General features: G+C 40.0%; 1 protein-coding gene across 3 annotated transcripts in view; it reads left to right on the forward strand.

Annotated features, from left to right (window-relative positions):
* UTRN (utrophin) overlaps positions 1-25,846 on the forward strand; it is a 594,030-nt gene that overhangs the window by 285,123 nt on the left and 283,061 nt on the right. Inside the window, exon 1 of one of the 3 annotated variants that reach the window (XM_074948550.1) lies at positions 2,548-2,598. The exons of 1 other annotated variant lie outside the window; for it this stretch is intronic. Coding sequence is in view for 1 of the 2 variants with exons in the window: in XM_074948549.1 (XP_074804650.1) it covers positions 3,626-3,769 (144 nt within the window). In the remaining variant the exon portion in view is untranslated. Of the gene's footprint in view, positions 1-2,547; positions 2,599-3,449; positions 3,770-25,846 lie in introns of those variants that run through there. One more of the 3 variants, XM_074948549.1, reaches the window with a different exon arrangement.

The raw sequence follows: 25,846 nt of genomic DNA on the forward strand, positions 1-25,846 counted from the left end.
ATCTGAAGTACTGTCCCAAATTGATGTGTCAGTAGAAGAGGTTTTAGGACAAATTGACAAACTCAACACTAATAAGTCCCCATGAATGGATGGTATTCACCCCCAGAGTTCTGAAGGAACTCAAATTGCAGAACTACTAACTATGGTATGTAACCTAACAATGAAATCAGCCTCTGTACCAGATAACTGGAGGGTACGTAACGTAATTCTGATTTTTATAAAGGGCTTCAGAGGAGATCCTGTAAATCACTGTCCAGTGAACCTAACTTCAGCACTGGGTGACAAATTGGTAGAAACTGTAATCAAGAATAGAATTATCAGACACCTAGCAGATAAACATGATTGGGGGGGGAGGGGAGGTCAACACTGCTTTTATAAAGGGAAGTCATGCCTCACTAATCTATTAGAATTCTTTGAGGGAGTCAGCAAGCATGTGACTAAGGGTGATCCAGTCGATATAGTTGTACTTGGATTTTCAGAAAGCCTTTGACTTGCTCTCTCATCATCAAAGGCTATTAAGGAAACTAAGTGGCCATGCGATGAAGAGGGAGGGTCCTCCCATGGTTCAGTAACTGGTTGAAAGATGGGAAACAAAGGATTGGAACAAATGGTCATTTTCACAATGGAGAGAAGTGAACTGCGGGGTCCCCTATGGATCTGTACTGAGATCAGTGCTGTTCAACATGTATTCATTTATAATCTGGAAAAATAGGTGAACGCTGAAGTGGAAAAGTTTGCAGATGATATAAAATTGTTCAAGATAGTTAAGTCCAAAGCAGACTGTGAGGAGTTAGAGGGATCTCACAAAACTGGGTGACCGAGTAACAGAATGACATTAAAGAGTAACAAATTTATTTGGGCATAAGCTTTCATGGGTAAAAATACACTTCTTCATGCATCTGAAGACGTGGCTTTTTACCCATGAAAGCTAATGCCCAAATATATCTGTTAGTCTTTAACGTGCCACTGGACTCCTTGTTGTTTTTGTGGATACAGACTAACATGGCTACCCCTTGATACTTGATAGAATGGCATATGAAATTCAACATTAAGTGCAAAGTAATGCACATTGGAAAAATAATCCCAATTATGATTATACAGTGATGGGTTCTAAATTATCTGTTACCATCCAAGAAAGAGATCTTGGAATCACCATGAATAGTTCTCTGAAAACATTCACTCAATGAACAGCAGCAGTCAAAAAGGTTAACTATGTTAGGAACTATTAGGAAAGGGATAGAAAATACCATAATGTCCCTATATCAGACTATAGAGCACCCACACTTGAATGTTGTGTGCAGTTCTGATTGCCCCATCTCAAAAAAGTTATGGTGGAACTTGTAAAGATTCAGAGAAGGGCAACAAATATAATCGAGGATATGGAACATCTTTCATACACGGAGAGAGTAAAAAGATTAGGACTGTTCATCTTAGAAAAGAGTCAACTAATGAGGGATATGAAAGAAGTCTGTAAAATCATGAATGGTGTGAAAAAATGAATAGAGAAGTATTACCCTTTCACACAGTACAAGAACCAGGGGTCACCCTATGTTAATAGTCAGCAGGTGGAATACAAACAAGAGGAAGTACTTTCTCACGTAATGCAAAACTAACCTGTGGAACTCATTGCTAGGGGATGTTGAGATGGCCAAAAGCATAACTGGGTTAAAAAAAGAACTAGGTAGGTTCATGGAGAAATAGGTCCATCAATGGCTATTAGCCAGGCTCGGCAGGGATGCAACCCCCAGCTCAGGTAAAACCTAAACTTCTGACTGCCATAAACTGGGAATAAAAGACAGTGCTGGGTCACTCCATAGTTGGCCTGTTCTCTATACTCCCCCAAATCTCTGTCATGGGTCACTGCAGGAGTCAGGACAGTGGGCAAGGTTGACTATAGTCTGATCCAGTATGGAAGCTCTTATGTTCTTAATTCCCATAGTTTCTGGACATTCATCTGCTCTCCTATCTATCCATAAAGAAAGAAAAGGTGGTTGAGAGCCCCTGGACCTGTTGGTAACTCCCCTTGGGGGGTTGATGCCCCAGGTTGAGACCCAACATTCTAATTAATATGTTAATTTAATATTTGTTCTGTTTTGGTATGTATTGTAGTTGTATCAGTGCATTTCCTGTTCTTTCAGCAATGTGGTTACCATCAGCAATGTGTTTTTTTTTCCCCTCCCTTAATTTGGAGAATTTTTAGGATGCCATGATAGTGGAAGCCATGTACATGAATGTAAAAATAATTCAGAAAGGCTTTGCTCACTGGGTGTTCTTTCCTCACTGTTTTTTGATGGGTTTCTAGAACACTAATTTTTTTTTTTTTTTTTACCAGTTTGCATTGACTGCCATACCTGCTATAATCAAAGTTGGATCTGTCTCTGTTTTGAGGCAGTGACGTTGTCCAGTGTAGTCTAAAACTCTGGCTGTTTTGCTTCCTGCTGTGTTGATGTTTTTGGATGTTTGTTCTGGCAGCACCTCTAATAGAAATGAAAATGTCTTGGTTGACTCACCTCTCTAAGCAATAAGACGTGGCTGGATGTGGTGGTGCTGTAATATGGCTGCGTATGTTGGTTGGATTACACCTGGAGTATGTTATAGGTATAAAAAAAATTCCCACATTGTAGAGTCTTATTTCTGCTGTTAGATAGCTTGCTTAAATAATATTGCTTTATGGTGAATATACATCAAAGTGTTGCCTCTGAGGATTCAAGGCAGTGGAGACCCTGTCTAGGGATCGTGATCGTGACTTGAAATCTTCAGTTTGCCAAAATCATATTCTCACACTTGTTCTTTTCATTTCTTAATGAGTCATTCAGGAAAAGATTCTAATTGGAAATGGCATCTTAAAAATATTCATGCTTACTGGCGTGGAAATTATTCGTTTGGGAGCCCTTTGGATGAATTAGCTTTAGGAGAGTTTTCACAGGAAAGAGATTTGTCCCCAGCAGTCTTTCCTTTTGTATTAATAATCTAGCTTTGAGATGTGCCTGTATATGATTTATTAGCCCTTAACATATGGCTGATATAATTAGGGCAGGTGTCCCTCTGCTCTTCTCTCAAGATTGATAACACGCTCTGTTATTCACTCACTCCACAGCTCTGCCAGAGCTGCATTTAGTCTGAGAGCGAGAACACAGTTCTACCGAGTGAGGGAGTGAATGCCATGTTCGTGTTCTCTCTCTTTTTCTCTCTGTCTCTCTATTTTTCTCTCTGTCTCTCTCTCAATATAAAACAGCTATAAGGGAAGAACTATTGGGATATGTTGGAGCTGTCTTCCTAAGGGAATTCTGTTTTGTTTCTGCAGCTTTAATGTTTCAGTTAACAATCTTCTCTGCTATTTAGTGCATTCCAGTATGGTAGAAGACATTCGGCTGCTCAACAACTTCGTTCTTTCTCTATGCATGCTGAGCTGAGCAAATACTGGCTAGGAGGATCTGTAAAGGGTTTTATTTTCTTGGTTTTTGTTTTCAATTGAGAGAAACTTATGCTGTATCAACCTCCTTTGCCTTTGAGACATTTAAAGCTTTGTAGCTCTCAAAAGCAATCCTGGAAGCGAGCATGCTCAGAGAGCTGGCAAATCGTAGTCCAGTGACCAGGAGGAAATCATAGTTACTCTTCATTTATAATGCAAATTCCGAGGTGTCTTCAGAAGTGTGGCAAACTTAAAATGATGGCTGTGGTGAGAACATCTCTGCAGAAAGTTGTGGTCTTGTTGCATTGCTTGCAGAGGATGGCAGTTTCTTCTCCACGTTACCAAAAGCTTTGTAAGGTGAGTAAAAAAATGGGAAAAAACAGACCTTTGAGAGTCTGTAGACCTTACTTTTATCTCAAAAAGCCAACAAATAGGATGGGCATCCTATAGAAGGCATCCTACCCTAGAAAGTAAATTTTGAAAGCCTGTTATATTCTGTTGTACATACATATATGTGAGTTATTCAAGAATGTGAAATATGTTTTAAATGCATTTGCTGAAGTTTTTTTTTTTTGATAAAATGTTTTTGGATAACATTTAATATTCAATTACCTTCCCTAAAAGTCTATTTATTTATTTAGGGATGATGGTTAGGTTCTGGCAAATGTTATAGTTCTTAAACTCCTATTTAGTCATTATCCAGGATACTTCAGCTTTCTTAAATTCCTATTTTTTGTTTGGTTTTGAGTTGAAACAAACTTTAAACAAGCATATGATTTCAGCAGGTTAGTAAACAGTGTTAACACTTCTACTTTCTGATTCTAATTTTTTTAGTGTTCTACAAAATTTAAAAAAAAGTTAGATGAAAATCATGTTGACAGATTTGAAAACTTTTTGTTTGAATAGAACTATTATCTCATTCCTTGAGACTGAATGTTCAGATTCCAGCAGGACTGTAGTATTGTTCCATACCTTGCACAGGTACAGCTGGACAACTTTTTGTTGCTGTGGAAGTATCCTAAGCAGCCCACTTGAAGTCAGCTTTTTTTTAAAAAGGATTGTCACTTCATGGATGTGAGACTTTTGAATGCAAGTTTGTGCTGTATTTCGGAAGCCATTTCTTAGGCAGTTAACATAGCCTGATGTGTGTGTCAGTCATGCTATCATGGGTTATTGGAGCCTAACAGGTGAATTCTCTTTCATGAGTTTTGACAGTACAGATATTGGGAGAGGTGCATGCCCATGAGAAAAATAGGGTATTTTGATATTACCATGAAATCCATTTGTTGGTTATTGGTGCTTAAGATGTTTTTAAACCTTTTTATTTCATATTGAAAATGCACACAAATTACGTATTAAGTATGTAAACCAACGTATGTCTGAAGGTAAACTGAAAAGTTCTCAGTGTTCATTTTTTGTTGGATTGGAAAATGGCATGCTGCTAGCTAATCATGAAGTTTTGCATCAATGTGAGAGAGTTTCTGTTGAGGGAAATTTGGAGGTGAAATAAGCTACAAAGGCATTGCCCAAATGCTTTATGTTCTTTCATTACTTCCAAACTTGACCAGTTGAATAGAATGGAAGTTTGCATGGGTAGAGTTTTGACTTTTTGGGATGATCGTACTCCCTTTGTATATACATTTGAAATTGTCCCCTATTTACATAATGTAGTTAAGTGGTGTTTCCGTTCACAGAAATGAACAATTGAGAATAGCTAGTTTGTTGTGTAAATACAAGTTATTTAAGCATATCTGCTTCAGTACTTTTTGTTTGTCATTTTAACAATGAATACTTTGCTTTGGTAAAGAACATTTGTAATGCAAATAAAGCAATTTTTTATGAATGGAGAAGAAAACATTCATTCTCTCCTTTGAAAAATTACTAGTAAATATGAATACATAAAAGCATCTTTTTAGTCATTTTTATGTTTGTAAACTTGTAACAGAATGTTTGTCAACTTGCTAGTAATCAATGAATCCTATAGACGGGAGGTAATAGCAGCAGTAATTGTCTACTAAGTGGAAGTCTAGAAACTAACCACGTATATAGTTTTTTGAGTTTAAATCTACCCAAGGGATACTAAAAATCTTAAAGAAGCTGTTACTTAAAACATTTTCTGACTGAATGGTAGGCTCTGGGAAATTTGTGATTATATATTGTATGTTTTTCTTTAAAAACTATGCTTTAGTGCTCTTATAGATAGCCTGGTGATTTAAACTGGAGTTTGAATTGTCCTGCCCTGCTAAATCAGCTACTGATAGAAAAGGAAATATTTACAAACCCAGCCACTTCCAGCAGGTGTCAGTGTAAGGCAGTGATATCTGAGACTGATGATGGAACATTTCATTCCATTTTTGCTTCTGAGAATTAAATTACAAATTGAAAGCAGCTTTTAAGGAAATCATTATTTACACTCAAGTGGTCATCTCCACCTCCTCAAACCTTTGGAAAAAATGCAGTATGTACTTCTCTTGTATATTTGTGGAAATATAGAGTTAACAGTTAAATTCTGCAGGAGAAGTTACATAATCATTATTAGTGTTCTGAATGCTTTATTGAATGAACAGATTGGTGCCTCACTGTTTTTTTTTTCTTGTTGCATAACCTAGCAAATACTAATTACTTTCCATGTAAAAGAAGCCCCTTCTGAGGTTTGTGAGAAAGTCAGCCATGGCAAAGAAATTAGCATCAGCAATATGAATGCTCAGACAAACAGGGTGCTTATTTAATTAGAGCATCATAAACAAAAACAGGCATTATCCTCAAATTGTAATCAGAATTGCTTTTCTTCTAATTTAGCAGCGTGGTAAAGTAATAACTTAAAACTCAGAGTCTTCAGGCTGTAAATTTGTTAAAAGCAGAAACAAAACTCAGCCCTTCCTTGAACTATATTTAGAATGTTGGAAGATGATAGGAAATTCTAAGTTCAGGTTAATATTTCATATGGGAGTTATTCCTTTTTCCTCCTCGGACTTCTCCACACGAAGACAATGAAGAATGCTTAATTCTTTTTCTGATGATCCTCCTCCACTGAACTTGCTACATAACTATTGTACATTGAAATCACTTGAGGACATAACTAGTATGTGTAGCAGGACAACAGTTACGTTGTACCAGAGCATACTAGAATGTCATCATTCAATCGATAACTTTGCCTTATTTGTCAGACATATTTTTTTAAATAGTTTATTGCGTCATAGAATTCAGAAGCGAGAGATGGAATAACCTAAAAGACCAATTATCCAATGCAAGATTATTCAAAAGAGCACATTTTCTACTGTTACGTCCAAACTGGTTTCAGATATTTTGGGAGTGGATGAGGTTATCACTGAAGACTAGAAAAATTGCTTCATGAGAAGGTATAAAACGTGTAGATCTTTCCCCTAAAGCTAAAACTGCAGCATTACTTATGAAAACACTATATGAAATTAGAAAGCTTTTATGAATGCTTGTAACAAAAATGATAAAATGTTTTATAGCTCAGTCAGGTAAATGTAGTGAACATTTTGAAATATGTATTATGTTGGAGAATTACTACACACTATTAGCATGTATGCAGACCATTTGAAAGAGAGAATTGGAAAGAGCTGGTATATGAGAGAGTATTCTTCTGAAAAAATGTGCTCATCAAAAAAATTAAAACATAAAATATGTATAAATTCATATTTTAAAAATGTTGTTCCTCCTTTTTTGCTATTTATTTTCACTACTGTTAGTGAATATACTAAGACATAGTGATGTTAAAAGTTTTGAATCATGGAAATGTAGGACTGAAAGTACCTTGATAGTTCATCTAGTCCAGTCCCCTGCACTAAGGCAGGACTAAGTCCCTGACAGGTGTTTCTCTAACCTGTTCTTGAAAACTTCCAACAATGGCGATTCCACAACCTCCCTTGCTTAACTACCCTAATAGGTAGGAAGTTTTTCCCTAATGTCTAACCTAAACCTCCCTTACTGCAATATAAGCCCATTATTACTTGTCCTGTCCTCAGTGGTTAAAGAGGACAGTTTGTCACCCTTCTCTTTATAATAGCCCTTTACATACTTGGAGAGTGTTATCATGTCACCCCTCAGTTTTCTTCTCCAGACTAAACAAACCGACTTATTTCAATCTTTCCTCCTTTGGTCATATATTCTAGACCTCGAATCAGTGTTGTTTCTCTCCTCTAGACTTTCTCCAATTTGTCCACATCTTTTCTGAAGTGTGGTCCCCAAAACTAGATACAATAGGCCTTATCAGTGTTGAGTAGAGTGGAAGAATTACTACTTGTGTTTTGCTTACAATATTCCTGCTAATACATCCTAGAATGATGATCACTTTTTTTGTGACAGTGTTACATTGTTGGCTCATATTTAGTTTGTGATCTACTGTAAACCCCAGATCTTTTTCTGCAGTACTCCTTCCCGGGCAATAATTTCCCATTTTGTATTTGTGTAACTGATTGATCCTTCCTAATTGTAGTAGTTCGCATTTGTCCTTATTGAATTTCATCCTATTTAATTCAGACCATTTCTCCAGTTTGTCAAGATCATTTTGAATTTGCAACCCTCCCAGTTTGGTATCATCTGCAGACTTTATAAGTGTACTTTCAATGCCATTATCCAAAACGTGTATGAAGATATTGAATAAATTGAGTATAATGAACACTAAGGTAGCTCAAAGTCACCTTTCACTGTGACATTGGTGATGTCCTCAAATATTGAAAGTAGCAACAACTTTGTGATGGGATCTCAGGGTAAAACCTGGAACTGGAGTACCGCTGTTCCCCCTTAACTCTCCAGCCTGAGCTGTCTCTCACAATGCTTTGCTACTGACAAGCACCAAACCCCTCCAGTCCCTTTTATCACTGAGTACAACAGCATGTGGGGTCCCACGCCCAGCTAGATTGCATGAATGCTCCCTGAACCACTCACAAATCACACTGAAAAAGGCACCAGCCAAATGCTCCCAGCCTTGTACCCCAGTACTGTGCGATCTTGCCCTGGTCAGAAGCCTGACCAGTGTAAGTTTATTACCCAGTCCACCTCTCCCTTGATTGGAGAGGACACACACTAATCTTTATAAACTGAGCTGAGATTTCCCACGGGTTTTAGCTAAAATATAAAACAGATTTATTAACCACAGAATGCTAGATTTTAAGTGATTATAAGTGGTTGGTACAAAAGGTCAGAGATAGTTACCAAAGAAAATAAAAGGTAAGCACACAATCTAAATCTTAAACCTTATTAGACTAGGCAGTATTTGGATCAAGCAGTTATTCTTACCTCAATGGATGTTGCAGCTAGGTTACGGTTTTAATACACAGTCTGTTTCCTCAGTTGATCTTTGTCTTCCCAGTGTTCCTGTTGCTTCCATCGTTGGTGGAGAAGGAGAAAGGTAAAGGTCTGATGCCACTGTCCCCCATTGTATATCCTCAGTCCATGTACTGGAAAACACCAGACCAGACATGTCCTGGTGGGCTTTGAGCAATCCCCCATTGTGTGGTGCTGGTGCAGCCCTCTTACAGCATTGTAAATCCCTTGTTAATAACTCCCCTGCTGATTGATGGTCGCTTAACACTCTCCTGGGAGTGGAGCATCTCCTTTGTTGTCACTGGGGAACTAGCAGTAGAGACTCTTTAAATGTACAACATATTTCAGTAACAACCACACAGCAAAATCTCATAACTACATACACACTAATGCAATACATATTTTGACAGAACAATCTGTTTAATCAGATTGACATTTCATATGATATCTTACATGGCATGCTTTGTATGAAATATATCATAATTATATGATGGGTGAATATGGGTGTTGCTTTGAGGTATAGAGTGCTACAGTCTTATGAAAGTTGGAAAACATGACTGGGAATAAGGCCCAAAAAAAAAAAAATCAATATAGGGATTGTTGTGGCAAAAGGCTAGAGTAAAATTGTGGCCCACTGAAGTCAATGCAGGTTTTTCCATTGACTTCAGTGGAACCAGGATTTCACCTTTAATATTTAAATGGTCTGAACTTGGTAAAGTATTGACATCTTTTCAAGCTGATGAAGTAGTGGCAATCAATTGGGGGCAAAAAGGAGAAACAATAGCAGAATTAAAGGGCACTAGGAGAGAGAGAACCAGAATTTCCTGAAGCAACTCTTGGGGTGGTCAAAACTGTACTTGTGGCATTGTTTAACTGCCTAATATTTGATGAGTGACAGGTACAGCCATATGCACATCATCAAAGGCATTCCTGAACTATGTATAAGGCAAATTTATTATCTCAATAGTAGAAACTCTGGAGCTAATTCTCATTTATACTACGGCTGCTTTATATCGCTCTGTTGGTGTGAAGAGCCCTTAAAGGGAGAGTAAATGTAATCACAATCCCAGAGCTGGCTGGTCGCATTAACAGCACAGTGAAAGTCTTAGAGTGTGGCTGCTGCATTTGGAAATTTTATTGTGCTGTAGTAATGTTCACATGGGACAAACAGCAAGCTGGTGTGCTGTAGATTCACACCCTGGCTTGCTGCTCAGTAACTTGCCCTGCAAACAAGCCATGGGACTCAGATTTTCCATCTATGAAGATCTGCCACCAAAGAAATGTACATTGACAAATATAAGAACAAAAGCAAACCTTGGAAACATGAGCTATTTGAATCAGGAATGAATTTAAAGAATGCTCTAGCATAAGGATATTAGATTTCATGAGAGTGAATTTCGAGGAATTGAGGAATCAAGTGAGTAATATCTGATGAGAGGCAGTATTAAGATCCGCCTTTCTGGAAGAAGCCTGACGGAAGTATGATGATTGAAAAGCAACACACTATTAATATCTTTTAAAAAAAAAAAAAAAAAAAAAAAAAAAAAGAAGGCAAAGAACAATTAGTGGCCAATATGCTTTTTATAAAATACCACTCAAAGATCTGAAGGTTGTTTTAAAAAAAATCTTCACTGTAAATTGAAGGCAACCCGAAGAGGAATGATTTACATGGGACAATTAAGAGCCGTAAAAGTAGGTTGGTGGAATGCTAGTGAGACTAAAGGATTTATAAGAATTGAGAGGAAAGGATTGCTAGAGAGAAATTAATTAATAATTGAGTGGGATTAAATGAATGATTATTGAAAAATGAACACTGAAGTCCTATCTGGAATCTGTCTCCAACAAGCAAAATAAAGAAATGTAAAAAACTATGAAGTCTGAAAGATCCTATAAAAAAAACAGGCAATGTAATACTTGGAAATATGAATATCTACAACTCAACTGGCTCAGTTTATGTGCAATATAGGAACTGATAATTTATGTTTAAAAAGCCATGGAAAACTTAATGAGGTACTGGGAAAGACTTGGAAAAAAGCATATTAGTACTGATCTTCAAAGAAAGTAAGTCATCTTGGAGACTGCTGTCCTTGATGTCTCTCTCCTCTCCCTAGTAAAATAATGGAAGGATTATTGAGAGAGAAAATAATTAAAAATCTATAGAAAAAGAGACGAAAAATATGAGAAGAGTTTATAAATAGATACTGCCAAAGAGTAATTGATTGCTTTTTGTTGGAATTTGTTAGAATTACTAAATTTGTGGATGAAGGGAAAACAAGGGAATCAATCCATTTGGATTTCAGCAAAACATTTGATGATGTATATCTCAGTCTGATTCTGAAAAAATAATTGATATTGCTTTGGAATGAGCCCTGTCTTGCATGGATTGAAAACTGGTTAAAGTGTATTACACACAGGCTTATGATGAATTGCAGTGTATTTAGTGAGGACATTGTGGTTACTGTGGTTCCATCAGTGTCTGCATTAGGTCTGGTTGGTGTTAATGTTATTTTAAGTTGATGATCTAGAGGTGAGGTAAACAGCACATTAATTCTAAATTAGAAGGAGTTTTGAACATAATTGAGAACAGGGAAATAACTCAAGTAAAGATTAAAAATGTAGGCAAAAATATAAATGAATCATAGGACTGGAAGGGACCTTGAGAGGTCCTCTAATCCAGTCCCCTGCACTCATGGCAGGACTCTGTCTAGGCCAGTGGTTCTCAAGCTTGTTCAGGGAAAGCCCCTGGCGGGCTGGACTGCTTTGTTTACCTGCTGCGTCCGCAGGTTCGGCCGATCGCGGCTCCCACTGGCCGCGGTTCGCCGCTCCAGGCCAATGGGGACTGTGGGAAGCGGCGCAGGCCAGGGGACGTGCTGGCCACCCTTCCCGCAGCCCCCGTTGGCCTGGAGCGGCGAACTGCGGCCAGTGGGAGCCACGATCGGCCGAACCCGCGGACGCAGTAGGTAAACAAACTGGTCTGGCCTGCCAGGAGCTTTCCCTGAACAAGCGGTGGACCGGCTTTGAGAATCACTGCTCTAGACCATTCCTGACAGGTGTTTGTCTAACTTGCTCTTAAAAATCTCCAATGATGGAGATTCCACACCCCTCCCTCGGTAATTTATTCCAGTGCATAACCACCCTGACACTTAGGAAGCTTTTCCTACTGTCCAACCTAAACCTCCCTTGCTGCAATTTAAGCCCATTGCTTCTTGTCCTATCTTCAGAGGTTAAGAAGAACAATTTTTCTCCCTCCTCCTTGTAACAGCCTTTCATGTACTTGAAAACTGTTATCACGTCCCCCTCTCAGCCTTCTCTTTTCCAGACTAAAGAAACCCAATTTTTTTCAACCTTCCCTCATAGGTCATGTTTTCTAGACCTTTAATAATTTTTGTTGCTCTTCTCTGGACTTTCTCCAATTTGTCCACATCTTTCCTGAAATGAAATTGAAGTTTGAAAAATGAAGGTAGGGAAAAATAACCCGAAACATAAATACTCAATGGGAGGGAGAAATTTAGAAAACAGTAATATCTGCTGTCACACTTCAAATATTTATTAACATCAAATTAGACTTGATATGGGGTGTGTGTGTGGCAGTGGAGGGGTGGTAAATAAAAGTCCAGGGCAACTAGGGCTACATTTACACAGGCATTATGTCATGGGACAGGGAGATAACCATCCACATGTCAAATGTTATGTTGGGGTTTGAGCATCTTTAGCAAAAGAGAGAGTGATAAATTGGAGGAAGATCAGAGAAGAGTGTGAAATGATCACGGACTAGAGGAATTTATTTATAAAGACAGATGAAAAGTGTTAAAGATGTAGAGTTCCGCCAGTATTTGAGTGTTGGGGTGTTACGTAGCCATTTCCAAATATTTGAAGAGTGTAACCGCTAACCAAAGATATAAATTATTTAGTACAATAAGGGGGTAATAATTCAGAGTACTAGAATGAACTAAAATAAGTTATGTAGACTAAATATCTAGAAAAGTTTTTGACAGCAAGATCTAGTACCCTGTGACTTCCCAAGGGGAGTAGTTCGTTAGAGCCCTCAACATCTGACCCATTTGGAGACTAAACTAGACAAAATCGTAGTGGATCTATAATAGGGAACAAGTTTCACACAACTGGTGTTAAGACCGGATGACCTGAGACATTTTGTTCTTTTACACTTGTCATAAATATAAAGGGAAGGGGTAACAACCTTCCTGTATACAGTACTATAAAATCCCTCCTGGCCAGAGGCACAAAATCCTTTTACCTCTAAAAGGTTAAGAAACTCAGGTAACCTGGCTGGCAACTGACCAAAAGGACCAATAAGGGGACAAGATATTTTCAAATCTGGTGGAGGCGGGGGAGGAGGGAACCCTCAGAACACTATTGCGCTACATCGGTGCCACTGCACTGACGTGACTGTGCTTCTGTAGCACGTCTGGTGAAGACAAGCTATGCCAACAAAGTCCAGAATGTTAGTTCCTGGAGAAGGCGTAAACCCCTCCCATTACTCCTTCACCAACTGTAATGGCCCCTTCACCATTTGAACTTGTGCATGGCCGTGAGGTTAAAACCCTAAACTGGGCAGTGGTACAGCTCTGTAGGCAAAGAGCAACTGCTGCAACATTAGGTCCCAATCATTGGAGTGCTCATTTACGAATTTATGTATCATGGCCCCCAAAGTTCCAATAAACTTCTCCACCAGGCCATTTGTTTGATGGTGGTAAGGGGTTGCAACTGAGTGATTCACCCCATGAGCTTCCCAAAGGCTTTCCATGGTTCCTGCCAGGAAATTAGTTCCCGAATCTGTCAGGGTAATCAGATTCAAAAACACAGAGTATTTCCCTCTGGGCCAAACTTTAAAGTTACAAAAAGAACACCAGGAATACACCTTCCTCTCAGCACAGAGAAAAACACAAGCCAAAACAAAAATAAGCTAACGCATTCCCTTGATAGTACTTACTAATTCTAATGGAGTTGGGTTGCTTGATTCCTTGATCTGTGTCCGGCAAGCACGCAGAACAGACAGACCAAAACCTTCTTTCCCCCCTCCTGACTACCCCCCCCCCCCATTTGAAAGTATCTTGTCCCCTTATTGGTCCTTTTGGTCAGGTGCCAGCCAGGTTACCTAAGCTTCTTAGCCCTTTACAGGTAAAAGGATTTTGTGCTTCTGGCCAGGAGGGATTTTATAGTACTGTATACTATACAATTGTTACCCTTCCCTTTATATTTGACACGCCCCCCCAAATCACAGATCGTGTTGGACAGCCGGTTCCACACTGGCTGTGACTTCTTCCTGGAGCTCTAGGAGAAAACAGAGTTAATAAGACACATGTACCTTTAGATATACTACTGATTATATAGAAACTAACAATATTTTCCACATTTCAAGGACAATTTTAACCAGTTGATTCTGGGAAACTTTCACAGGAGAGTGCGTCATCACCTTGTTAGACGCTCCTGAAATGTGTTGTATTTCAAAATCTTGGAGAGCTAAACTCCACCGAAGAAGTTTTTTGTTATTGTCCTTGATGGTGTGAAGCCACTTCAGCGCAGCGTGGTCACTTTATAGATGGAAACGCCGTCCCCAAACATATAGGCGTAGCTTTTCCAGCGTGTACACAATGGCGTAGCATTCCTTTTCGCTGATTGACCAGTGGCTTTCTCTCTGACAGTTTCTTGCTGAGAAACACGACAGGATGGAATTCTTGATCCGGTCCTCCTTGCATTAAAACTGCTCCCACACCACGCTCGGACGCATTTGTGGTTACTAGGAACGGTTTGTCAAAGTCTGGGGCCCTTAGCACAAGGTCAGACATGAGTGTCGCTTTAAGCTGGTTAAAGGTCTTCTGACACTCTCTTCAGTCCACTGATCTGCATTTGGCTGTTTCTTTTTGGTTAGGTCTGTCAGTGGGGCGGCGATTTGGCTGTAGTGCGGTACAAGTCACCTGTAATATTCGGCCAACGCTAAGAAGGATTGGACCTGTTTTTTTGACTTTGGGACAGGCCACTTTTGGATAGCATCCACTTTGGCCTGTAGGGGGTTGATAGTTTCTTGACCCACCTGGTGTCCAAGGTAAGTCACTCTGTTTAGGCCTATTTGACGCTTTTTAACCTTAACAGTTAGTCCTGCCTCCCTTATGCGCTCGAAGACTTTTTGTAGATGCTCCAGGTGTTCTGCCCATGAATCAGAAAATATGGCCACATCGTCAAGGTAGGTGACTGCAGATTCTCCCAGTCCCGCTAGGAGACCATCTACAGGTTTTTAGGAAGGTGGCAGGTGCATTTCGCAGCCCGAAAGGGAGCACATTAAATTCATACAGCCCTACATGGGTGATGAAGGCTGACCTTTCCTTGGCAGATTCATCCAGTGGTACTTGCCAGTACCCCTTGGTTAAGTCTAAGGTAGAGATCAACTGGGCACGTCCCAGTTTCTCCAATAGCTCATCTGTGCGTGGCAGTGGATAGTTGTCTGGGCGAGTCACAGCATTTAGCTTACGGTAGTCCACACAAAAGCGTATTTCCCCATCTGGTTTGGGAACTAGAACCACTGGAGATGCCCATGCACTGCCAGAGGGGCCGATTATACCCATCTGTAGTATGTCCTAGATCTCCCGTTCTGTAGCAGTTTTGGCTTGAGGAGACACCCGGTAAGGTTGGGCTCTAAATGGGTGAGCATTACCTGTGTCAATGGAGTGGTACGCCTGTTCGGTCCGACCTGGGGCGGCTGAGAACATCGGCACAAAGCTGGCACACAGCTCCTTGATCTGCTGTCACTGCATACGTCCAAGGGTCATAGGGAGGTTCACCTCTTCCATGCCACATCACTTTTTCCTTTGTGCTAGACATCTTCAGGCCACTCAGCGTCATCTCCTCCCTGGGCTTTAAACTGACAAACCTTTAATTCTCTGGAATAAAAGGGCTTTAGAAAATTAGCATGGTACACTTTAGGTTTGAGGTGGGGGATGAGATAGTTAACAGCTCCCAGGTGCTCTTGGACCATGAATAGCCCTTCCCATGACGGTTCCATCTTATGGGTCTGGAGCGCCTTCAAGACCATGACCTGGTCCCCTACTTTGAAGGAACGCTCTCTGGCATGTTTATCATACCAGGCTTTTTGCTCTTCCTGAGCATCTTTTAGATTTTCTCTAGCAAGGGCTAAAGCCCGATACTCTGTATTTATAAAAAAAATAATAATTTTTTTAAAAATCACTATTTTAAAAAAAAATATTTTATGACATTCTTTAGAAATCACATCAGGTTTAGTTGTGTGTCTGGCTTGTTGAGCTGAAAACAACGTTGCCAATGCAGAAAGAAAAAAAATGAAGACAAAATATAGGGTAGATTTATTAAGGACTGAGCGTAGGATTAATGGGAAAATTGACTTCCTTGAACTTCATGTGTTCACAGGAACTGGATCAATATTTGATATATGATATCCTCTATAATATTTTACACAGCACTTTTTGATTGCTACTCTTTTTGCAGTGCAAGAACTCTTTTTCTGTCCCACTAGCATCCAACTGTGACCTTGCCTCAGCCCAAATCCCATACTCCTGCATAAAAGTCATATGTGATGTACTGTTTCATAATGTCTCCCTCAAGCTGTACTTAGCATTTCTCAATGGCTCCAAGGAAGGATTATAGTGATTCACCAACTGTTTCCTCCAAAACTGCCTGTGTTGTCCAAATATAACCTAATTCTGTTTCACACAGATCACCAAAACTAATAGCATGGATACTGCACTCGCTGAGCAACTAGAAAAATAAGCAACCTCTTTTGAAGTTGAAGTGCCGTCTCAGGCATTAGGAACTCTGACAGAATGATGCAACGTAAACTCCTATCACCTCTTACCCTCCCATTCTTAACTGGTGCAGAGAGTGAGGAGACCAAATGTTCCCAGGTCACACGTGAAACTGAATATCTTACATTAAAATTTGCTGAGCTGATAACTGCAGACTTGCTTCGGCTTTACATTGCACTGTCCCATATTCACTTAATGTACAACTCATGTCATAGTTTGCTACAAAACATTTCACTGGAAAACAAATAATTTTTGCTACATGGTGTGTGAGTGTAAAGTTACTGTTGGTGAAAGGTGAGGGTGACTGTCCTGTAGACTGACGTGGTATGTTCATTTTGGTTGTCACTAAAGAAAATTAATAATTTGTAGTGCCATTGATACCTTATGGTGGTATTTTCTATTCTACAATAAGTATAGGTATATACAATAAGCAAATACAGTGACAAATACAAATACTAGGATGCTGTAAATGTTAATTGTGCAGTGGTGACCACTGAATCTGTGGACTGGCAGGGGAATGCAAGCTTTTCCACATTGTCCCAGCAGTATGCGAAATCCCTGACCCGGAAGGACCATGCTCTAATGGAGGGATGGGTACTTCAGTCTCAGTGTTGGTTCAGTTCTTGCCTCTTCTGCTGAGGCTGACAACTAATGTGCCAATTAGTGCTAATTGTGGTGGCCTTTGTGGTTTGGTTCCGGAACAGTCACCTGAGGTCACTACTTTCTCTCACTGCCATCTTGGTCTCAGTTTGAACTAACATGTTTGAGAGGAAGGACACAATATTAGCCCACTGAGCCAACCAGTTATCTTTCATGTTCCGTTTCAAATGTTCCAGTTCAACCACTGTCACTCTGGTTCGCTCCGTGATGCAAAAGAATTACTCAGTGGCTACAGAATAGAAACATTACATTACAGAATAGAGAGAACCCCTCACTCCTTCCCCCCGCCCAAACAGCAGTCAAAATAGGATCACTTAATCTTGCACAGCAGAATGGAAGTTACTTGTTTTTCATGATTGTTCTCTTCCCTTCAAGTTCCTTGAGAACAAACACACAATGAAACTGACAGACCTTCCAAAAAACTCCCCATGTCCCGCGCTTACCCTTTCCTATTTCTCTGTTAGGAGACAACACTTTTTTCCCCCTTGTCCATAAAAAGATCTTTACGGTTCCTAATGGTATTTGCTGGGCCACTATGTATTTGCCAGACACTGGCAGCTGAACAGCAGAAACATGCAGACTCCCTCCGGTATTTTCACTAAAAAGAAAATCTGCTTTGTCTGATCTTTCACTGTATATAGCCTAATAGTGTCACAAAACAATCAGCTCTGAATTGCTTCCTTTTCTTTCTGTAAAAAATTAAGTCTGAGAGAAGTGTGGTGATTTTGTCTTGAGGCAAGTAATATAGATTGTGTCAGAGTTGTGATTCTTTAAAATAAAGTGATAAAATCTCTCCTTTGTGCAGGAGCATGCGTAAAAGGAAATAGAAACATAGTAAAAGAGAGATTTGATTAGTAATGGGCCTGTGCTGTAAAATTTGGAACTGAACCTCTGTGAAAATCAAGGTTTTTAGAGTCCTTAAATTAACTTGATTCCTGGTATCTGATTATTTTCATGAACTTTTTGTCCCTACATATAATTCTAATTTTGTCAACTTTTTTTTTTTAAATGCATGCCTACACAGTAGGATAATTTCCCCCTTATCCTCCCTGGTGCCCAAACTGTAGTTCTATGCTACAGGGCAAAACTCTTTGGTAGTGACAGAAATGATGAGCCGCAAGATTCCACAGCACTCAACGCAGCATGGAATGTTCAGAGCACGACATTCATGTATTTTTTGCAATGCAGACTTATTTTTCTTCTTTCCTTCTCAGCAGCAGGAAACCAACCTCCCTAATAGAACAGAGACTTGCACCCAACCAGCAAAATCAAGATCTGCTGATACTGTTTGAAATGCTTAGAAAAAATGTGGCTCTATGACTTAAATTGAGGTTTTGCAGCAGAGAATGAGCTTTGAAAGTGTGGGCATCAGTCCTTTGAACAACAGTGCCAGCAATTGTAGCTCACCTGATCAATTGAAAAATGAGGCAGTGTTTTTCTAGTGGCTAGAACAAATGTCCTGGGTTCTGTTCCCAACTACTCCACTGCACTCTTGAGCAAATCACTTAACGTCTTTCTCTTCAAAATTGTGGAAAATCACAAGGATAAAAAGAGAGCACTTAAGCTTTTGAGATGAAAGGTGCAATCTAAGAGCCAACTATTATTATATACTCCAATAAGCTATTTTTATGCCACTCAGCTGATTTTTAGAGGATCTGTTGTTATTCGTCTCAGCTGTTTGGTTAGATTTGGAAAATTAAAAAATATCAGAGGGAACCAAATTGTCAGACTGCTAGTCTACCCATAAAAGAACTACTGAATTCCCTACTGATCTAAAAATAAACAATATACAAGCTTCTCATGTGGTAAAGGTAGATTACAAAGAGTGGGGACTAGACAAAGAGTAAAAACGGGTGGCTGTTACGGAATTTTTGGTTTGCAAAAGAAGGGGAAACGGATTTCTTCCCCCCCCCCCCAATTTTGCCAGAATAATATGCAGCTATTGAAATGAGGCCATAACTTGTGAAATTAGCCATGCTGCTGAAACAGGAAAACTTCCTGTCAGGAAGGATAATGGTAACATGAAATGTGTAGATGGAATTATGCTAAAAAAATTTGGAATTTGCTGAAAAGGAAGACTGCATAGATATCAAATGTTTGTATCGCATCCACATGAGGACTGAAAAGAGAAAATAAATCTGCTCGTTAACTTCTGTTGTGAAACTGTCTGAAACACAACTCTGGGACAGAATACAACAGGCACCTAAATAGAAAACTGGTATAGGAAGGCTTTAAACTTTATTCTTTCCAGACCTAAGTCCAATTACCCACAGAATGTGGAAGATGACTGTGATTTAGAGTCCTTTAAAAAGCCTACGGCATAAAGCTATATATGATGATTTGTCTTGTTTAGAACTGTTTAACCTGATTTTAATATGTTTAGATGTCCATTTCTGTTTGGTACTGTCCCAGCATCGGTGCAGAAAATGATTCTTTGTCAGTTTTATTTATATTTACACCCACACCCCATTTTTTGATTTTTCCATAACCTCTCTTCGACCTCCTGGTTTGGTATTTAATTTCTTGACACTTACATTTATTATTTTTACACACTTAATTCTGGGGTGGGGTGAGTTAGGGAAGTGAAAAGCAACTCTCTAATCTGTATGTCAACTCAGCTGGGTGGAGCAATTGAGCATTACCACACCAAGTCCAGGAAATACCCAGTTTTGGAGGCACCATTGTTACTTGTCACAGGATGGGAATTTTGCCATGCCTGCTGGCATCATTCAACCATCATTCAAACACGATGCTCTGAGTCTTAGGAGGATGAAGATGAAGTAGAGACTCGTTAGGAAAGCACAAGAACTCCTAACAACAGACCCTCTCCAGCAGAGGCCCAGACTGTAATATGATCTCTTAGTATCTCCCCACCTGAAGACTCTGCCATTGTAAGTCAGGAGTTAGCTCTCAAATTAAATATTCAGCCAGCTCCTGAAAATCCCACAAGTATGATTTGAAACCTGCATTCGAGGGCAAGCAATCCCCAATCTAGCAGGGAGACTGCCACAGATCTCTAATTCAGGAATCACTCCTCACATAGCAGACAAAGACTGAGTCATTGTTCTCCATCAGGTTATCCAGTCATGCAGATAGTGGAAAAACAGGAGTTTTGTGATGGAATGAACTTTGCTGCAAATTCTAGATTTACAAGCTCTTTACAATGGATAACAGCCCACTGAGCTGGAAAACGTATGTGGACCAGCAAACTGCTCTTACGGGACTAAAGTCCATGTATCCACAGCACATCAGAACGAGTCTCCTAATTAGTCTGCTTTATTTGGGAGGTTTTTATTTCTTATGGTGTGTATGGCTATGTGAGAAGAGTTCTCTCTGTTCAAGAGGAAGTTAGGTAAGCACAATCTATAATGCCAATCATTCATGGTCCTACTCCTTTCTTTTTGAGCCCCCAAAAGGCACCATACTTCTGAGATCATCATGGTTAGCCATGCCAGCAGTCTGTCAAATTTTCTTTTATGTGAGAGTTCAACTGTCTGTATGTTTATTTCTATTGAAGCCTGCTTTCTATATCTGTGTACTTTTATTGAATGAGATCTGCTTTCTAACGCCGTCCCTAGCCAAAGTTATGGGTTAGTGGAAAATGCTGCTTCTGTATTCAAAAACCATATTGTGTCTTCTAAAATGACAAAATTGCTTTATGTACCTTAGAGCAGAGGATCCCAAATCTGTACTTGTGTTTGATGTCCCATCAATTTACTTCATAGCAATTTTTCAGCAGGTAGTGCATAAACTTATAAAGTTTGGGAACTGCTGCTGGAATAAAACCACCTTGAGCACTTCCCTGAACACACTTACTATCCTTCAGTCCCAGCCAGAAGCACCATGAGGAAATGTAGAGTCAGCAGAGTGGTGGAAATATGTCTGAAATTTAATGAATCATTTAGAAGATCATCCATGCGCGTGCGCTCTCTCTTTCTCTCTCTCTCTCTCTCTCTCGGAACCAAATCCTTCAAATTTTCCATAGCCAGCTTGATAAAATGCTGTTTTAGAAAAGATTGCTGTACATAATATCCAAACAGCTACTATTATTAAAGCTTCTTCTACTCACTCCATTGGGCCAAAATGGCCTCTGCAACAGAGATCTATATAGTAGCTGCCTCACGATCAATTACATTTGTTTAAGTACTGTGTACTGGATCTCTTGGCCTCTGCGCATGGCTCCTCTGTCATTCTCTATGTAGTGATTCCAAGATAGTCCAATATGAAATATGCATTTTATAGTCCTCTATCCAGTCTTACCTCCCTTTTTCGCACTACTTGCTATTTCCTGAAGATGGGTTGTTGTTGCTTAGAATAGAAGATTTGTTTTTGCCAGATCGTTTCCTCTCTGGAAGAGAAATCTTCAGCAACTCAACTGGATATTCTAATTGAGAGGATGCTTGGTCTGGAAGGAGGTGATATCAAGTCTACTATGTGCTATTGCTAAAGTTAACAAATGTTGTCTGGTCTTACTAGTAGTGTTTTTCAGTTTCTGCTAAGCTGGTTGAATACTACAAAATGTTTTCCTCCAGTCTCCCTGATCATTTTCTTGTTCTTCTAAAAACTCAATTTGTCAATACTTTTCATGTCAAATTGGGCACACAGAGAACTGAACTGCAGTATTTCCAATGCGATCACAATGGAGCTGTTCATCGGCTGTTACTTACCTGTGCTATGTATCTTATAATGCCCACTTTTGTGTGCAAGTGGAAAAGGTCAGCTACATATTTCAGCTTGTGTGATGGAAATAGACTTAGTTTAAAATAAGAGAGAGACACTTTAGTTCTCTTGAGATAAATCATTTGTCCCGCAGATGCGGAAGGAATTTTAAAGGTGCAAACAGAACTCAATGATGAGTTTGCTAAGAAGGCAGATGTTACTGAAGATAGGAAAATGTGTTCTAAGATTTGCCATCTGGGTTTGGAAGAGGATAAAAAGATGGCTTGATGAGATTTCTACTGCATTTCTTTCATTATAATTTAAGTACGTTAAGTATAATCCTAATTAGTAATGTTGGTTCTCATTTTTAACTAGTATGTGAAGAGCTGAACCAGCTGGGCACGCATAGAATAGGCATTCATAGACATGCGCTGTCAAGGTTCCTCCCCCACTCTGAACTCTAGGGTACAGATGTGGGGACCTGCATGAAAAACCTCCTAAGCTTACCTTTACCAGCTTAGGTCAAAACTTCCCCAAGGTACAAAATATTCCACCCTTTTGTCCTTGGATTGGCCGCTACCACCACCAAACAAATACTGGTTACTGGGGAAGAGCTGTTTGGACACGTCTTTCCCCCCAAAATACTTCCCAAAACCTTGCACCCCACTTCCTGGACAAGGTTTGGTAAAAAGCCTCACCAATTTGCCTAGGTGACTACAGACCCAGACCCTTGGATCTTAAGAACAATGAACAATCCTCCCAACACTTGCACCCCCCCTTTCCAGGGAAATGTTGGATAAAAAGCCTCACCAATTTGCATAGGTGACCACAGACCCAAACCCTTGGATCGGAGAGCAATGAAAAAGCCTTCAGTTTTCTTACAAAAAGACTTTTAATAGAAATAGAAGTAAATAGAAATAAAAAAAAAAATCCCCCCTGTAAAGTCAGAATGGTAGATACCTTACAGGGTAATTAGATTCAAAACATAGAGAACCCCTCTAGGCAAAAACCTTAAGTTACAAAAAAGATACACAGACAGAAATAGTTATTCTATTCAGCACAATTCTTTTCTCAGCCATTTAAAGAAATCATAATCTAACACGTACCTAGCTAGATTACTTACTAAAAGTTCTAAGGCTTCATTCCTGGTCTATCCCCGGCAAAGACAATATAGACAGACACACATACCCCTTTGTTTCTCTCCCTCCTCCCAGCTTTTGAAAGTATCTTGTCTCCTCATTGGTCATTTTGGTCAGGTGCCAGCGAGGTTACCTTTAGCTTCTTAACCCTTTACAGGTGAGAGGAGATTTCCTCTGGCCAGGAGGGATTTTAAAGGGGTTTACCCTTCCCTTTATATTTATGACATGCTCCATGATACTTTTTATGTTCTTCTCATCAAGTATCTTCTAGTAGAACTTGCATGCAACTCTTCTTGTGACTTAGTCTATAGCATGTGGATTTTATATTGTTCTACACTCAGATGTTCCTTCCCCCTTTCACTGAAATTTTGGAGAATTTTGTTCACCCTAAAAATATAGCGTGTGCGCTCCTGCATTAAAAAGTTCTTGTATGGTTCACAACCACAAGATTCATATGTAGGACTCAATCCGACAATTAGATCTGTATGGGTAATCCTCCAGCCAGTAGAGCTCTGCATAGTTGTAGTGGTCCACCCAGGGGATCCAAGTGCATGATCAGGTTGCAATAAGTTTCTTCTTGATCACAGTATTTAATAATGAAGTGTGCAATATTTGTTATCGGCATTATTATTAACCAGAGCATGAGAAGTCAATAGTGTTATTTTTTAAGGTTAGAAGATTTCCTCTTGCAGTGAGTTTTATATGCAGGAATGAACTCTGTGTATGAGGGGTGGCCAAACTTACTGGCCCTCTGAACTGCATAGGACAAATCTTCAGAAGTTCAAGAGCTGGGGAACACCTGCTGGGGGGCCAGGGCTTAGGGCTTCAGCGCTGTGAGAGGAGCCTGATGGGGCTCAGGGCTTCAGGCTTCAGCCTGAGGGCCTCTCCTCCTGCCCCCTCGGGGCAGAAACCCTGAGACTCCCTCCCCGCTCGGCAGAAGCCCCTACCCTACCACCCCGCTGCAAGGCAGAGGTCCTGATCTCTACTGCCCCGCCCCCATTATAGTAGGCAGAGAATGGGGCTAAGTTCCCTCTAAGCTGCGTGGCCATGCAGCAGCCTATTAAGTGCTGTGCAGGCGCTCAGGGCTGCAGTGGGGAGAGAGTCCTCTCCCGCAGCCCCAGCCCCAACCCAGCCTGGCCCAGACCTGCCACAGCCATGGGAGAGGTGCCTATCCCACGGCCCCAGCCGTGGAGCTGCCGTAGTGGGGAGAGGTGCTCCTCTCTCTCCCTGCTATAGCCCTGAGCCCTCTCCTGCACCCCAAACCCCTCATCTCCTACTCCACCCTAAAGCCCTCCCCACCTTAACCCTCTGCCCCAGTCCTGAACCCTTCATCCCCAGCCAGAGCCCTAACCCCCCCACCGCACCCCAACCCTCTGCCCCAGTCCTGAGCACCCTCCCACACTCTGAACCCCTCGGCCCAACCCCCGCCACATAAATTTTGTTATGTGCATTGTGTCCTAAATCACCTCCATATTGATGCACATAACAAAATTCATTCCCCACACGCGGGGGAAAAATTAGAGAACACTGGTATGGGGGCTCCGCAAGCAGCACTTGGTAAAAGAGCCGCAGCTGGCTCGTGAGCCACAGTTGGGCCACCTCTGGGGTGTGCGTGCATGCATGCATTTGGAGAAATAAATATTTATTTTGGAATATGCTTGGAAAAATCCTCCATATACCTTTGCATTCCTCTAAGCAAGGTACAGGGGCAGAAAGTGGGTAGGAAGAGGAGATAAGAAATGGGAGCAGAATATCTTAGTTTACTATTTCCGTGGTGTGACTTAGTCTAACATTCTAATGATCAAGAATGTTCTTGTTTTTTTTATTTAAATTCCTTCTTGCCATATAAGACACCACAAGAAATAAAAATTATTTTATTAAACTGTGGTTTTATGCAATTTAACTTGATTTAGTTGCTAAGCAGCGCACATGTCCTGCTGTCATACTGTAGCATATAAAAAGTTTCACTGATGGTAGGACTGGAGAATATGTGAAACACTTCTTTGAAATGTATCACTCTTTGAAGTTTCTGCTTTAAAAATAATTACTTGGTAGGAGTCAGAAAGCAGAAACCTACTGAAACAAAAAACACCTGTGTTTTATGCCCAAATGCCTTCATTAAAACATTGGCAGTGTCATTTTACTTGTAAATAAACTAGAGATTAATTATCATGAATGGGAATGAGGCTTTATCTGTTGCCCTTTGAAGAAAGGTTGAAGGGTACTAGGACTGTTCCATAGACCTCATTACACAGAAATTATTATGCAATTTCCCATAGGCACTGGAAAGTAAATAGACATTATATGTATTTATTTAATCAACAAAGGGACTACAAATTCAGAAGGACGATTTTAGAACCTTATAGGAGCTCATTGTTTTCTTCTGGCTTATCAGAAATGGAGCAAACTACAGAGAGTACATCAAAGCCAGTGGCTCTCAATCAGAGGTATGCATACCCCTGTGGGTACACAGAGGTCTTCTACGGGGTACATCAACTCATCTAGATAGTGCCTAGTTTTACAATAGGCTACATAAAAAGCACTAGCGAAGCCAGTGCAAACTAAAATTTCATACAGACAGTGATTTGTTTATATTGCTCGTTGTACTATACACTGAAATGTAAGTACAATATTGATATTCCAGTTGATTTATTTTATATGGTAAAAAATGAGAAAGTAAGCATTTTTTCAGTAATAGTGTGCTATGACACTTTTGTATTTTTATGTCTGATTTTGTAAGCAGGTAGTTTTTAAGTGAGGTGAAACTTAGGGTATGCAACAAATCAGACTCCTGAAAGGGGTACAGAAGTCTGAAAGCTTCGAGCCACAGGTCTAAGCAGTGAACGCTTTATGGAAAATAAAGTAGAAGGCAAAATAATAACTCGAGACTG

This window comes from Natator depressus, chromosome 3 (genome assembly GCF_965152275.1).
Source record: "Natator depressus isolate rNatDep1 chromosome 3, rNatDep2.hap1, whole genome shotgun sequence".
Classification (NCBI taxonomy): domain Eukaryota; kingdom Metazoa; phylum Chordata; order Testudines; family Cheloniidae; genus Natator; species Natator depressus.